Here is a 13,711-nt window from a genome sequence, read left to right as displayed (position 1 = left end):
GTGAGACTCTTTGACTCAAAAAAAAAAAAAAAGCACTAAATGTCAAGTGGGATCTATGGGTTTGTTCATAGAGGTATAAAATAATAAACATATTCTGCCAAACAAGAAGATAACCTCATGATGGAGTTCCAAAGCCAGCTATGGTTATCAAAAATATAATTTAAAGATTAACATAAATTACTTAAAGTTAAGGGAAGGAGAAAAGCCCTAAAAACTTCAAACTACTTTCCTGTCTCATACAGGTTGACCACAAGTTTAATTATTTAATTCATGTTTAATTATTTTTAGTATTCAGGGACTAAAGTTTATATTTAAATCATGTTTTTAAAAGGTTAGTGAAATATTACAATACTTGAGGCAATCCTCTCACCTCAGCCTCCCAAAGTGCTGGGATTATAGGTGAGAACCACTGCACCTGGCTAGAGTACTTTCCATTTGAAACACCTGTTGAAACGCTGTTTTCACTGTTCCAGTTTTTGAACTCATGCATTTTTATGCCTTTTAGTGCTTCTGCCATCTTTTGTTTCACCCCTTCCACATCAGCAAAACTTCCCTTCAAGGATTTTTTGCATGAGGGAAACAAAGTCACTCGAGGAGAGCTGGGGAGAAGAGGAAGGTGGGGCATTGGGGTGAATCATACCATTTTTGGTCAAAAACCACTGAACACTCAGTGCAGTGTGGACAGGTGCACTCATAAATCATGAAATGAGCAAACACACTGAAAGAACCTCCGAAAAACCTCACTGAAATCGAATGCAGCCTCTCACAATGCTAGCTGGTACACTGATGGGTTCCTAAAACACTCACCTATTGGAGGGAGCCTGTACTACAAGGGTCCCACCCTCCAAGGAATAATTCTGATTTTAGGGGTCCCCCTTGTATGTACTCCACACAAAGATAAGACATGAACAAATAGCAGCAGATTCCATTCACATTCAACACCGTAATGACCTCTTATTTGGAAAGGTAGCAGCTGCAATAGTCCTGGTAAATACTTATGGAAATGGAAACAATTTGTATTTTTGTGTTATGCATATGCTCACTTCCAGCTTATTTTTCTGTGGGGAAATAAAAAAGCAAACACAAAATAGAGAATCCAATTAATTTGAAGACTAATAGGTAACCTCATCTCTAATTAAGATGCAGCAATACCCTAACTAAAATTCCCTAGCAATGACAAACTGTGAACTTAGCTGGTACTGCAGGGGAAAGGGTAGAAAACGAAGTAAGTTCAATTATATAGCAACGACAGGATCTTATTTAAATGTGTAATTAAAATCTCTACTTCTTAATGACATACTGGACCTAATTCTGGATTTGCTATCTATAGTGTTAATTAATTCACTTAACTTGGCAATTCATATACAGTACCGAGACGTGTTAAGTAAAGCCTACCATCAACCAATCCAAATGACAGGAATCCAAGTTAAGCAGGAGTTTAGGACTGTGTTAGGTGGGTGCTGGACAATAAATGACAGTGCCCATGGGCGCCAGCCGACAGTCCTGGGGAAAAGTGTTCAGATACTGCCTAGACGAGCATGTACACGGGAAAGAAGCGCTTTCCTCTTACAACATGAAGCAAATACACATAAGGAGTTCTCTCACCAAAAGCCTAGTTCATATACAGGTTTGGGAACCAAAAGCTAAATCATAGGAAAACCAGAGAAAAGGAAAGACTATGTAACTTCCAATTACATTTTTCTACATAATTTATAGATGCACCATCTTACAAAAATAGCAGCTGCCCTTGGATTAGAGGTAAAAACTGGGGAAAACTTCTCAACACATTAGCCATACTGAGAAGAGTCTGAAGAGAATAAATTTCAGCTTCCGCAAAATACCTGAAACTAAGAGTGAGAACCTTCCATTAGCCTAAGAGCAGGTCAGTTTTTAACCTGGGTTCCACAGATGGGCTTCAGAAGGTCTATGAACCCCTTAAAATGAGTCACAATTCTACATCATGGAATGAGAAATTTTCTGGGGTCAATCAATAGCTTTGATTCAATTCATAAAAGGATCCAATAAACAACAAAGTGTAAGAGCTGTTTCTCTACCTGAGCAACACAGTGAGACAGCCACTGATGACCCTTAGCTATCTAATACACAATAAAAACGTGGACAGCTTTCACAATCTTAAGAACAGCCATTCAGAAGATAAACAATAAACATGTCAACACGTTTGTTTTTACCGGCTGGGCATGGTGGCTCATGTCTGTAATCCCTGCACTTTGGGAGGCTGAGGGGAGGGGACTCCCTGAGCCCAGGGGTTTGAGACCTGCCTGGGGCAACACGGCAAGACCTCATCTCCATAATAAATCAAAAAATTAGCTGGGCATGGTGGTATATGCCTGTAGTTCCAGCTACTTGGAAGGCTGAAGTGGAGGGCCTGCCTGAGCCCAACAGGCTGCGGTGGCAGTGAGCATTCCAACCACACTCCAACCTCAGCAACAGAGTGAGACTTTGACTCAAAAAAAAAAAATTTTGTTTTTACCAGAAACAAATATTTTTACTGACTCCAACAGCATCAAATCAAGTAGCTTTGGGAAAATCTAAAGCAATGTTCAAATATTCCTTCCTGCCTAAACCTAAAAGAAAGTAGGATTTTCTCATCTATCATGCTACAAACTTCTGCAAGAATGCACCTCTACAGAAACACAACCCAAGCTTTTTGTAAAGAACTCCACAGCAAACTAACATTTTCAAATCTCAACTGTTTTTATTTGTTAAGTAAGCAGTGGTATATATATCAGTGGTATAAATGTTTCTTTGGGAAGAGCTTATAGAAAATGGCACCCTGGGAACTTCAGCTCTGTCCCCCAAATTCTCTTTCAAGAATCTGATTTTCTTTAAAAATTCTTAAAAACGAAGATGACATACCTGGCCTACATCAAAACAATCTGAAAAATAGATGTGTCCCAGTGGAAAGTCTCAAGTCTTTCCAAGCTCTTCAAAAATGCCACTATATGCCACTGTACTGCAGGTCAAGAACAGATATCCAAAGATGTCACTTGTGGACAGTTCCTGATGGCCTCAGGCATATCCTACAGTCACTGGTTCCCACGCATCATTTCTTGTAGATAAATGGTATTCATGTGATAGGCCACCATCCAACTAGGATGTCTCTGAGCATTCCAGTAATATGACTGAGAAGCAGCGGCATAATATTCTTGCCACGCCCTGTAGTAAGCTCTCCAGTACTCCTCATAATCCTGATAGGTATCAGAGAAACTTGGAAGTGTTTCCCTGTGACCCTCATACCAGCCATCTTCCTGGCGTTCTGTCTGCAGTCGATGGGAAGACCGCCTGGGCGGACGTCTCCGGCTCTGCTTAGCTCTGTGGCTGGCCCCATCTTTATGCCTTGCCTTCATCTGGGTTTCAGGTGATTCTTGATAGTCCTCTAGGTTGGGGGTGTCATTTTCATTCAGAGTTTGTTCCAAAGAGATATGGCCATTTACAAGAGAAGATTTAGAGTCTTTCAGCTGAGTGTCAGAAGAGCCTTCCATGTTTGACTTATTTCCTTTGCTCTGAGAAGAAGTCCTTGAGCTATAAGAATCACTGTCACTCTCAGAGTCTCCAGACTGGCTACTACTTGCCAGTATCTGGACTCTGTCTTCAGTGACTCTATTTCTCACAAAACCATTTTGAGGATTCCCAGGCTGGCCTCCAGGGCCCGTGTAGTGCCTGATGATTTCCACAGGTTTCTCCAGCCCCTCTTTAACATAATGTTCATAATCCTCTACCAACTCTGCGAATGTAAAAGTGCCCGGCTGATGGATTTTAAAAGAAGACAAACAAGGAATTTTGGGGAGGTGCGCAGGCAAGGTTTCTTTGACCTGGTGCTGACTGCTGGTAGAGTTTTCAACAGGGGTCTGAACGGAATGTTTCACTTGTTCTTCGGCTTGTATAGCACAGCCCAGCTCTTCTGGTGACGATGCTTTTTCTAGGACTGCACATTCTGAGTGGCTTTTCACAGGAAGCTTTTGCTTGGTATTATTTTTTGACTTGACTGAGAGTGCAGAGACAGAATTATTTCTAGAGGAAGCTGTATGGTTACCATGAGCTTTCTGAGGTTGAAAGGGTTTCTCTGTTTTTTGAACTTGCTTTTTGAGGGGCTGGGTAGGGACACCTGCTAAGCCACATGAATGCACAGCAGCTTTAACCTCCACATCCCAGGTCCAACATTCTTCCATCAGACCAGGAGGAATGGGATCTGTGTAACAAGAAGAGAAAGTGTGAAAATTCTCAAGCTATTCTAGTCCAGTACTTTCTGAATGAGTTCATTAAGTTTTCCATGATCAAATCAGTTTAAGAAATAAAACATACAAATAATACACTAAGAAGCTTAAGAAATATATTAGCATTTTGGCCTGACACAGTGCCTCTTTTGTGTAATCCCAGCACTTTGAGAAACCAAAGCCGGAGGATCACTTAAGCTCAGGAGTTCAAGACCAGCCTGGGCAACATAACGAGAGCTTGTCTCTACAATAAACCAAAAAATCAGCCAAGTGTGGTGGCAAATGCCTGCAATCCCAGCAAGTCGGGAGGCTAAGGTGGAGGTATCGCCTGAGCCCAGGAGGTCGAGGCTGCAGTGAGCCATGACCATAGCACTGCACTCCAACCTGGGCAACGGAGTAAGACCCTGACTCAAAACAAAGAAAAGAAATTTGCCTAAGCAATATAGAAGACCCATTCCACACTCACAAGTACGATCTCCCCTCATCTCCACTCAAAAAGAGCTTGCTCTGGGAGTGACGTACAAGTCTGCAGCAATTCTCCCATCTTTTCCTTCTTCCCTCTCCCCAGTCCCTTCCCTTTATTCTCCTCACTACAGAGAGCAAAACAAGATATTAGAAAATGAACTGTGTGCCCCTCAAAGCATATCAACTAGGAAGTATTACAACTCCAGCTCTGTACACCCAACCAAATCTGTTGCCCAATACTCCAACAGGAAGAAATCAAAACCCTTAACAGTAGAGATAAAACCTCTACAGGAGGAAAAAAAAGTTAGATGATTGTGAAAAGATCTATGATACCAATGTCACTTCTAATTTTTTAAAAGTTTGCTGGCGTCAACCCTCTAACCCTTCTAGTACATCCAGGTGTGACAATTTGCCTCCACCTTTACTCGGACCTTTCCAAAGTGTGACCAATTTTTGTCTGAGGCAGGCAAGGTACCCTCAGTCCCTGCCTCACAAAGATCTTGCCTGTTGTTGCTGTTTGTGCTCTATGTACTTGCACCCACTAAGTCCCTCAGCTCGGTGTTTGTCAATGGAGTCTCTTGATCGTTTGCTGAACAGACTCCAGGACTAAAATGCCTAGAGTTGTTTGCCGAGGCCTCTAACACAGGCCAATTTCCCTCCTAGTCCTGCCCTGGGCAACTCATCTGAACAGTCTGTTGTCATACAAGTTTCCAGTCCAATAGAGCTCTAACAGCATGAATATCATTTTCTCATGATTTCAGGGCTCTGCTAACATTACATAAAGATCCAAATATATCATTTTCCAGTATCCAAAGGCAAACTTTATTTTTATCACTAGATGCTATGATACTGAATCTTACAAAAAACAAGTCTTAACTCACTTCTACCAATTTTGAATTTATTTTTCAGACCAGCAATAGACTTATACATAGAAAGAACTGATAGTTTTAGAACTGATATAGAACCTAAAGGTCATCTACTTTAAAATATCTTGGAAATCTGGACATTAAACTTAGGTTAATTAGAAAGATTTATAAAAGATCATAGAATGAGTTATTATCAAGCCAGAATTACTAGAATCCATAGGACTCCCAGGAAAGTATTTAAACGAGCTTTGTAAAATAACTAAAGACATTAAATATAAAATCGGCAAAATCCTGTTATATTTACTCAATAACTACATACCCCATATTCTACAAGGTCCTGTATGTATTACATATATATTTATGCATTCGTATCTATATATGCATATATACCCTACAGTGTATATTTTTGATGCATACCAAATAAACTGTATTTCCACTCCAGAATTTTTTTAGGCTTTTTGTTTTTAAGAGATTATTAATAGCTTCAAACATGCAATGTTTTCAAGACAGCACATAAAAGCACTTAAATAGCATGACTAAAATCAAAACACTTCACTCAAATTTTTCAAAATAGTGTTCAAATTAAAGAATTGTTCTTTCATCATGACGACAAAGGAGACTATACCAAGAATTACCTTCACAGCAACTTAAAAGAGGTAAAACAGACTCCCTCATGTCAAAGAATAAGATCAAACTGCAAGGCCACTAACTAAAACACAGAGCTAATATAGCCCTCATTTTTCATGTGCCAGCAGTTGGCTTGTACCCCCTCTCTGCTACTTATCAGCTGTAACAACTTTACTTAACTTCTCTATGTCTGAATATCCTCATCTACAATAATCGTAGGAACCGTAGGACTGTCGTGAGAATAATGAGTTAACGTACCTACAGAGCTGGGAACAGCACCCAACACATCGTAAGCTATTATTTTTTATCTTGAACTCCTGGCTTTTTTTTTAAGAGACAGTCTGTATGCAGTGGCACAAGCATAGTTTACTAGAGCCTCAAGCTCCTGGGCTCAAACAATCCTCCCACCCTAGCCTCAAGTACCTGGGACGACAGGCATGTGCCATCTTTTTTTTTTTAAGAGACAGGGCCTCCTCCTGTGTTGCCAGGCTGCTCTCAAACTCCTGGCCTTTGAATGTTCCTCTTGCCTCAACTGCCCAAGTGCTAGTATTATAGGCACAAGCCCCCATGCTTAGGTGTCTATTTTGCCAGTCATCACCACAGTTATTGCTTTGTCAGCAAAATCAAACAGAGAAGATGTACCTGGTAATGAGAGAAGGTTGATATTACATTTCTGGGCAATTTTCATCATCATATTTTCTTCCTCTCCTCGGCAACAGTAGGTCACCGTCAGTCCCAATGTTCCTAAAGCAGAGGGATTGTTAAGCAGTAAACCATCTTCACATCAGTGACACCAGCTGCCACATTATAGATTCCTCCCCTTAAAGAAAGCACTCAGACTTTTTTTTCTTTTTTTTTTCCTTTTTTTTACCAAAACGGCCAGCTCTGCCAATCCGATGCATATATGTCTCCCAGTCCAATGGTACATCCAGATTTACAACCAGATTCACCTTCTCAGCGTCAATCCCACGGGACGTCTTGAATTGAAGAAGACAGCAATTATTTGCTTGCATTAACTATAGCACAACTACCAGTACACACTATTTCTTCTTGTATAACCAAGAGCCAAATTAATACCAGGATATTTAAGAGCAGAGGAAAAGGAAATTCATTCCTAATGACTAACACATTTCAAGAGCATACATCAAAATCTTAAAGACATTTTTAAGAAACCATTTTTCCCGGCAATGGAAAGATAATTATCTTCTGATATTTTTGTTAGTTATACCCGCCCACAGAAAATAATAGATGAAATCTGTACATCAGATAATAGAACATTATGTCAAGATGGATTAAGTCACCCAAACTGAACAGGAAATTTACCAAATCTGTGGAAATGAGGACTCTACAATGAAACTGCTTCAGTTTGGCCATAGCATCAAGACGTTGATTCTGATTCATGTTACCTAAAAAGATCCAAAAAGACAAGTCATGTAAAAACAACTAAGCTAATACATATTTATCAAATCCACAAAAAGCAAAAATTATAATTCCCAGTCTTAACACTTTAAATATACCAACCACAACTAATTCTGTCCTGTGCAAATCTGGGTTAAGATCTAAAGTCAGAATCTTCTAAAATATGGTTTAGGAAATCAACTTAAAATTCGAAAATCAATTTTAAATGGTGACCAGGCTATGCCTGAAGATCGAAGGTTCTATCTGCAAAGTTACATATGAGCTATAATAAGCGATTCTTAGGAAAATAAAACTGCTTTAAATCATTGTTTATAAATTAGTGTTGAGTGTGATCTACAGTCAAAAGACTGGTGCAGTAGAGGACAGCCTCGACACTATCTCGATATCCCATGACTAAACAAGCTCAAGAGAGCAAGTGAAAATTAAGCTGAGACAACAGACTGAACTCTACAGAGAATCGCATCTGTGATGCTTCAAAAGGCAACAAAAATAAAGAAATAAATAATCTCACTGATCGAAAATTCCTTTAAGGCTTTCATTCTGATTAGGCCAACAGTAATAATTTAACTTTGTAACAAGAACTGAATCATTTTTGCCCTCCACAAGACTACTAGACAGTCAATTCTGTTAGCAATTCTTAGCATTTTAACAATGATTACATAAAGAAACAAAATACTTTTAAGACAACAAAGACAAACTTTGTCTTATAGAACTAAGTTCCTCACGATATAACTCAAAGAGATTCTAATAAAATTAAGTCTATTTGAACACTAGTTTTCTAATTTTTTACTATGTACCAAATTACTCCTTAAAAACACAAGAATATTGATAAATCAAGTTTCAATGAAAACTAAGTATGAACTTTCCTTTACTCTGAAGATTCAATGTAACCTCACACTCCCAAGGCAACTCATGAAGTAGTATTTCTTCTTCCTGACTTTGGAGGCTTCATATCAACATATTAAACAAAGATTAACGTATCTTACCTGAAATGCACTCAGCAGGAAAGCCTTTAGATGAAAGGACATCAGCCAAATGTTGTGCCCTAGGAAAAACAAAGGGCTATAATTTCACAAATGTTGCCCCCAGCCTAACCTCGAGCTACATCTCAAGTACCCCAGATGACCTTTTAAGTTACATTACCTGCTGTGCAAATTAGAAAAGACTAAAGCTTGATTAAATGGAATTCTGCTGAACAGTTCCTGTAAATGCTGAGCTTTTTCCTCAAAAATCTTATGTGCCAAAGGGTATGAACTGACAACTTTGTAATACTGCTTCAAACCTACAAAGATGTCAAGAGTCCTCAGTTAAAACACACATATTTGCTATGTTCTGACAGCAACTACAAAGCATTAATAGACAACTAGGCAAGAGAAATCTCCAAAGTATCATGTACAAGCCAATGTTGTAAGTATCCAAAATCTGTACACACCTATGAGACTTGGATCACTGGAATTCAGTCTTACAAAAGTAGGATCCCTCATGTACTTTGTCAAAGCATTAGCCAAAAATTCAGGGTAAGTAGCTGATACTGCCAACATCTGCTTACTGGCAGGCAAGGAAGAATAAATCCAACTGCAAAGCAGAAGAAAAATATGTAACATGGAAATTATCCAGAGAGTACTCACACCCAGAAAAGCTAAAGACAGATGATTTGGGCATCATTTTAATAGTCAAGTTAGTTACTTATTTTTTCTTACTTTATTTGCTCCTGGAAGCTGCCTTCTTCTAAAAGCTTATCTGCTTCATCAAGAATAAAAAGACGTATACTGCCTGGGTTCAAGTAGTCAAGCTCTATGAGTTGTTTAATTCTGCCTAAACTCCAGAAAAAAAATACATTGAAATATCCATTAGGTACCAAATTTGCACAAATCTCAGTCAATGGTATCACTCTAATTACTCACAGGTTGTACTGCTAAGTTTCCTGACTCGACTCATATCATGCATTTACACTGAACTACAAATTAGCAACCCTGAGTTCTGATCGTGCCTAAACTCATTATTTTCCATCCACCAGTAAGGATGGAAAATCAATACCATTCCTAGCCAAAGACTTGAATGCTAAGGCACTGAATGTGACACTCTGATTCTGAGTGGTTCACGACCCAATGATTAAACTAAAGAATAATCCCAATCCATGGTTTAGAAGGACTTCCTGAAAGTCACCTCATTTCTCAGAAGCCAATCGCATATGTCCTCAAACACCCTTAGGAATAAATTCCACTGGTAATCCTTTCATGTGCCTATCTCTCACTGGCCTGATGCTCTCCATTTCTAATCAAAATAATTATCACAGTTATCAAACACTCCCATAAATCTTTACTGTTATATTGAAAGTGTTCAGGTCCTTAAAAGCCCAGTTACCAACAGTCATTGTTATCTTACCAGGAGATCCAACAGCAATATGACATTTCTTAAGTCTGGTTTTATCTTGTGATAATGGGGTGCCTCCAATAAAGACATGACACTCTAAACTTTCCATTTTTATTCCAATGGCTGTGATAACAGAGTGTATCTGTACAGCAATTTCTCTTGTAGGAGCCAAGATCAAAATCTAAAGAAAATGTGAAATATACCTTTAATAAGTCACAGAAATAAATATATGATTAGTACACTTATTAACTGATGCACTATACAATATTTCACTTAAATGATCATTCTAAATGATCAATTCTTATTGTTAAGGAAAAACACAACTGTCACTCAATATCTGCAGGGGATGGGTTCCAGGACCCCCCCCCGACAGCCAAATCAGCAGATGCTCAAGTCCTTTACATAAAACGGCATTATTTGCATATTACCTACACACATCCTTTAAATCAGGGGTTCCCAACAGGTACACAAGATATATCGTGAACTGCGCAAGCGAGGGATCTAGGTTGCGTGCTCCTTGTGGGAATCTAATGCCTGATTGCCTGGTGATTCCCTTGCCCCGTGGAAAAATTGTCTTCTATGAAACTGATCCCTGATGCAAAAAGGTTGGGGACCACTGCTTTAAATCATATCTAGGTTACTTTTAGTACCTAATACAACGTAAAAGCTATGTAAACAGTTGTTATACTATATTTTGTACTTGTATTTTTCAATTTGTTTGCTTTTCCCAAATATTTTTGACCCCTAGTTGGTTGAATCCTCAGATGCAGAACACAGACACAGAGGGCTGACTATATTCCACTCACTCATTCGTTCATGTATTCATTCAACAAATACTAAGAACCTACTAACTGTTAGACGGCATACTAACTGCTGGGGAATCAAGAGTAAACAATACAAAGTCCTTGCCCCCGTGGCATTTTCATTCATGGATAAGAAGAATACATACAATAAACAAAAATAAATAATGGCAGGTAATGAAAAGTTTGATGAAAAAAAAACAAACAGGGAAAAAAGGAGTCATTTTAAACGAGGTGATCAAGAAGTCCTTCTAAGGAGGTAACATCTGAGCAGAGGCCTCCACGTACAGCACAGAGTAGAGCTAGCTACATGACCCCTGGGGAAGACCTGATCAGGAGGAGGAAACGGCAGATGCAAAGGCTGTCAGATGGCAGTGTTCTTGGAGTATTTGAGTAACATAAGGCAGGCCCAGGTGGCTCGACAGAATTAGGGGGAAAGTAAAGGAGGTCAGAGAGTGGCTCTAGTGTCTAGATCACAAAAGGCCTGGAGTCATGGTAAAAACTGTGCAATAGAGCCACTGGAGGAGGAGATGGTAAAACTGTATGTTCTTAACTTACACTGGCCCAGGACCTTGGAAAGTAGAAGGATTTCCTATGTGCAGCATCACCCAGGATTTAGTAAACATAAGATGGGACTCAAAAAGCTTCCCAGATGATGAATATGAGTATCTGGGTTAAAAACCACCACTGAAGATTCATCATCAGATATACACATGGCTGAGAACTTGAAATAAAGTCTGCCATAACTACTAAGCTACAAAGTAAGCCTATGAGAAACAACTAATCATAACTAATTCATTTCTAAATCATCTTTGAATCCCTAAAGCGTGGCATTCTGTTTGTATGTAATATGGGCTAAACAGATCTTTTTTGAATCAGGGTCTCACTCTGTTGCCCAGGCTGGAGTGCAGTGGGACGATCACCGCTCACCACAGCCTAGACCTCCTGGGCACAGGCGATCCCTTCTGCCTCAGTCTCCCCAGTAGCTGGGACTACAAGTACATGCCTGCCCGGCTAGTTTTTTAAATTTATTTTTCTGAGAGAAGAGGTCTCGCTATGCTGCCCAGGCTGATCTTGAACTCCGGGGCTCAAGCAATTCTTTTCCCTCAGCTCCTAAAGTGGGATTACAGACGTGAGCCACTGCATCCAGCCAAGCTAAACAAATCTTTGTTCAAGAAATGATTCCCAAATCCAAATCTGTGAATTTGGGTAAGGCAATCCCAGAAATACTGCAAGACAACCTAGAGATGGGAGCTCATTCACAGAACTTTAGAAGCCACCTGCAGTTACCAGCAGTGGCCAGAACGCCACACCAACTTGAATCGAGCCAGATGCTAAGTTTCACAAGGATCTACTCAGTAACTACAGAATAAAGACTTGGCTGGGCATGGTGGCTCACCCTGTAATCCCAGCACTTTGGGAGGCCAAGGTGAGAGGATTGCCTGAGCCTGAGGGTTCAAGACCAGCCTGGGCAACTCAGCAAGACCTCGTCCCTACAATAAATCACAAAAATTAGCCAGTCGTGGCAGCGAGCATCTGTAGTTCCAGCTACTTGGAAGGCACTCCAGCTTGAGCGACAGAGTGAGATTCCAACTCAAAAAAAAAAAAAGAAGAAAGACCCCCTGCTTGTGCTCTCAATAATGAGAAAACTGACATATACAGACTTATTCTCAAGATACCCTAATCATAGAAAATGCCAACCTCCAAACGCTAACCCTGCATATCGTTGGTGGCTATCCCCACCACCACCATCACCACCACCACCACTCAATGACCTTAACTCTACTTTTATTTTTTCACAGGGCTTAGCTCAATCATTCATCAAATTCACCGCCACCTGAGGAGCTACGGGTATTTCACCTGGTCGACGGGAAAGCCCACCTATGGCATCCTCCTCTGGGTCCCCCAAGCTAACTCACCTGGGTGCTTAAGTTTTCGAGGACCAGAGAATCCAGAGCAATGGTGGAGAACACACAGGTCTTCCCAGTGCCAGATTTGGCTTGAACAATTAAATCTGCGGGGGAAAAAAGCAAAAGCGATCACCAGCCAGAACTGCACGAACCAGAGACCCAGAAGGGTCTCCAGGGATCCCCTCGTTGGCAGCTGCCACGCTTGTAGCTGATCTCCAAGAGGCACGAAGCCAGTCCGGACACACGCTAGCCGGCCCAGCTTCTCAAAGGCCGAAGCCCCGTCCGCGCGGACCAGGCCCCGACTCTCCCCGAGCCCAACAGCGGGTCGTCTCCCAAGCCCCCGCCCGGGGCTCCGCGGGGCCCTCCTGTCCCCGGCCTCACCGAGCCCGCAGCGCCCCAGCGGGATGGCCTTGAGCTGCACCGGCGAGGGCCTCTCGAAGCCGGCCGCCCGCAGCCCCTCCAGCACCGGCCGCGACAGCAGCAGCGACTCGAAGTCCGCCGGCTCCGCCAGCAGCACGTCCCCCGTGCGGGGCCGCGGGCCGCCCACGTCGTGGGCCGTCCGCAAGCCCCTCGCGGGCGCCGGGGTCGGCTCCGGGCCAGAGCCCGGCGTGGCCGCCCGCTCCGCCGGCACAGCCAGCGCCGCCGCCGCTCCGGCCACCCGGGCTTCCCAAGCCGCCGCCGCCGCCATGGTGGCCGCGCCGCCAGCTCTCGCGATACTGGCGGCGGGGCGGGGCACCTGGGAGCGAGAAGAGGAAAACTTCAGGGGCAGTTTTCCCGCGAGGACACCGACACGCTGGGCCTGGGAGTGGCGCGGAGGGAGGGGAGAGACGGAGGCTGGGAGAGACCCGGGAACTCCAGCCACGGAAAGCGTGGCCAGAGGACGGCGGGCAGAGGGAGGAGAAGGAGGGTGAGGCTACCGGCCTGTGTCCGCTCGCGGCCGGCAGAGGGCGCCGTGGGCCCACGGTGGGGGCACCGCCCCGCCTCCCGCGCTCTCCTGGGCGGGTCCGCGCGGCCTG

General features: G+C 42.2%; 1 protein-coding gene across 2 annotated transcripts; it reads right to left on the bottom strand.

The window, feature by feature from the left end:
* Positions 1 to 2,480: 2,480 nt before the first annotated feature.
* DDX20 (DEAD-box helicase 20) lies at positions 2,481 to 13,703 on the bottom strand. Of its 2 annotated transcripts, XM_008055357.1 has the most exons (11): positions 13,077 to 13,703; positions 12,705 to 12,799; positions 9,998 to 10,166; positions 9,313 to 9,427; positions 9,045 to 9,187; positions 8,756 to 8,894; positions 8,599 to 8,657; positions 7,517 to 7,599; positions 7,065 to 7,170; positions 6,836 to 6,937; positions 2,481 to 4,210 (listed from the first exon to the last, which is right to left on the bottom strand). In XM_008055357.1, the coding sequence occupies exons 1-11, from the start codon at positions 13,381 to 13,383 to the stop codon at positions 3,048 to 3,050; spliced, it is 2,481 nt and encodes an 826-aa protein (XP_008053548.1). In that variant the 5' UTR covers positions 13,384 to 13,703; the 3' UTR covers positions 2,481 to 3,047. The 2 variants fall into 2 exon arrangements, 1 of the variants encoding a protein (XP_008053548.1); XR_002481820.1 differs by lacking the exons at positions 2,481 to 4,210; positions 6,836 to 6,937; positions 7,065 to 7,170; ... (2 more) ...; positions 8,756 to 8,894; positions 9,998 to 10,166 and having other exon boundaries at positions 9,166 to 9,187; positions 13,077 to 13,402.
* Positions 13,704 to 13,711: the final 8 nt, after the last annotated feature.

Source organism: Carlito syrichta, unplaced genomic scaffold (assembly GCF_000164805.1).
Source record: "Carlito syrichta isolate Samal-C Ts95f unplaced genomic scaffold, Tarsius_syrichta-2.0.1 Scaffold301830, whole genome shotgun sequence".
NCBI classification, from domain to species: Eukaryota; Metazoa; Chordata; class Mammalia; order Primates; family Tarsiidae; genus Carlito; species Carlito syrichta.
Note: the sequence above shows the minus strand (reverse complement) of the source record. Positions and strands in the feature narration are given on the sequence as shown.

What these genes read in the sequence shown, in the direction of transcription:
- DDX20 (XM_008055357.1), bottom strand. Translation starts at nt 13,383, where the DNA reads ATGGCGGCGGCGGCGGCTTGGGAAGCCCGGGTGGCCGGAGCGGCGGCG. An exon ending in GCTGGGGCGCTGCGGGCTCG is followed by an intron (nt 12,800 to 13,076) that starts GTGAGGCCGGGG and finishes TTTCCCCCGCAG; the next exon opens with ATTTAATTGTTCAAGCCAAA. An exon ending in CAACCTTCTCTCATTACCAG is followed by an intron (nt 4,211 to 6,835) that starts GTACATCTTCTC and finishes CTTGTTACACAG; the next exon opens with ATCCCATTCCTCCTGGTCTG.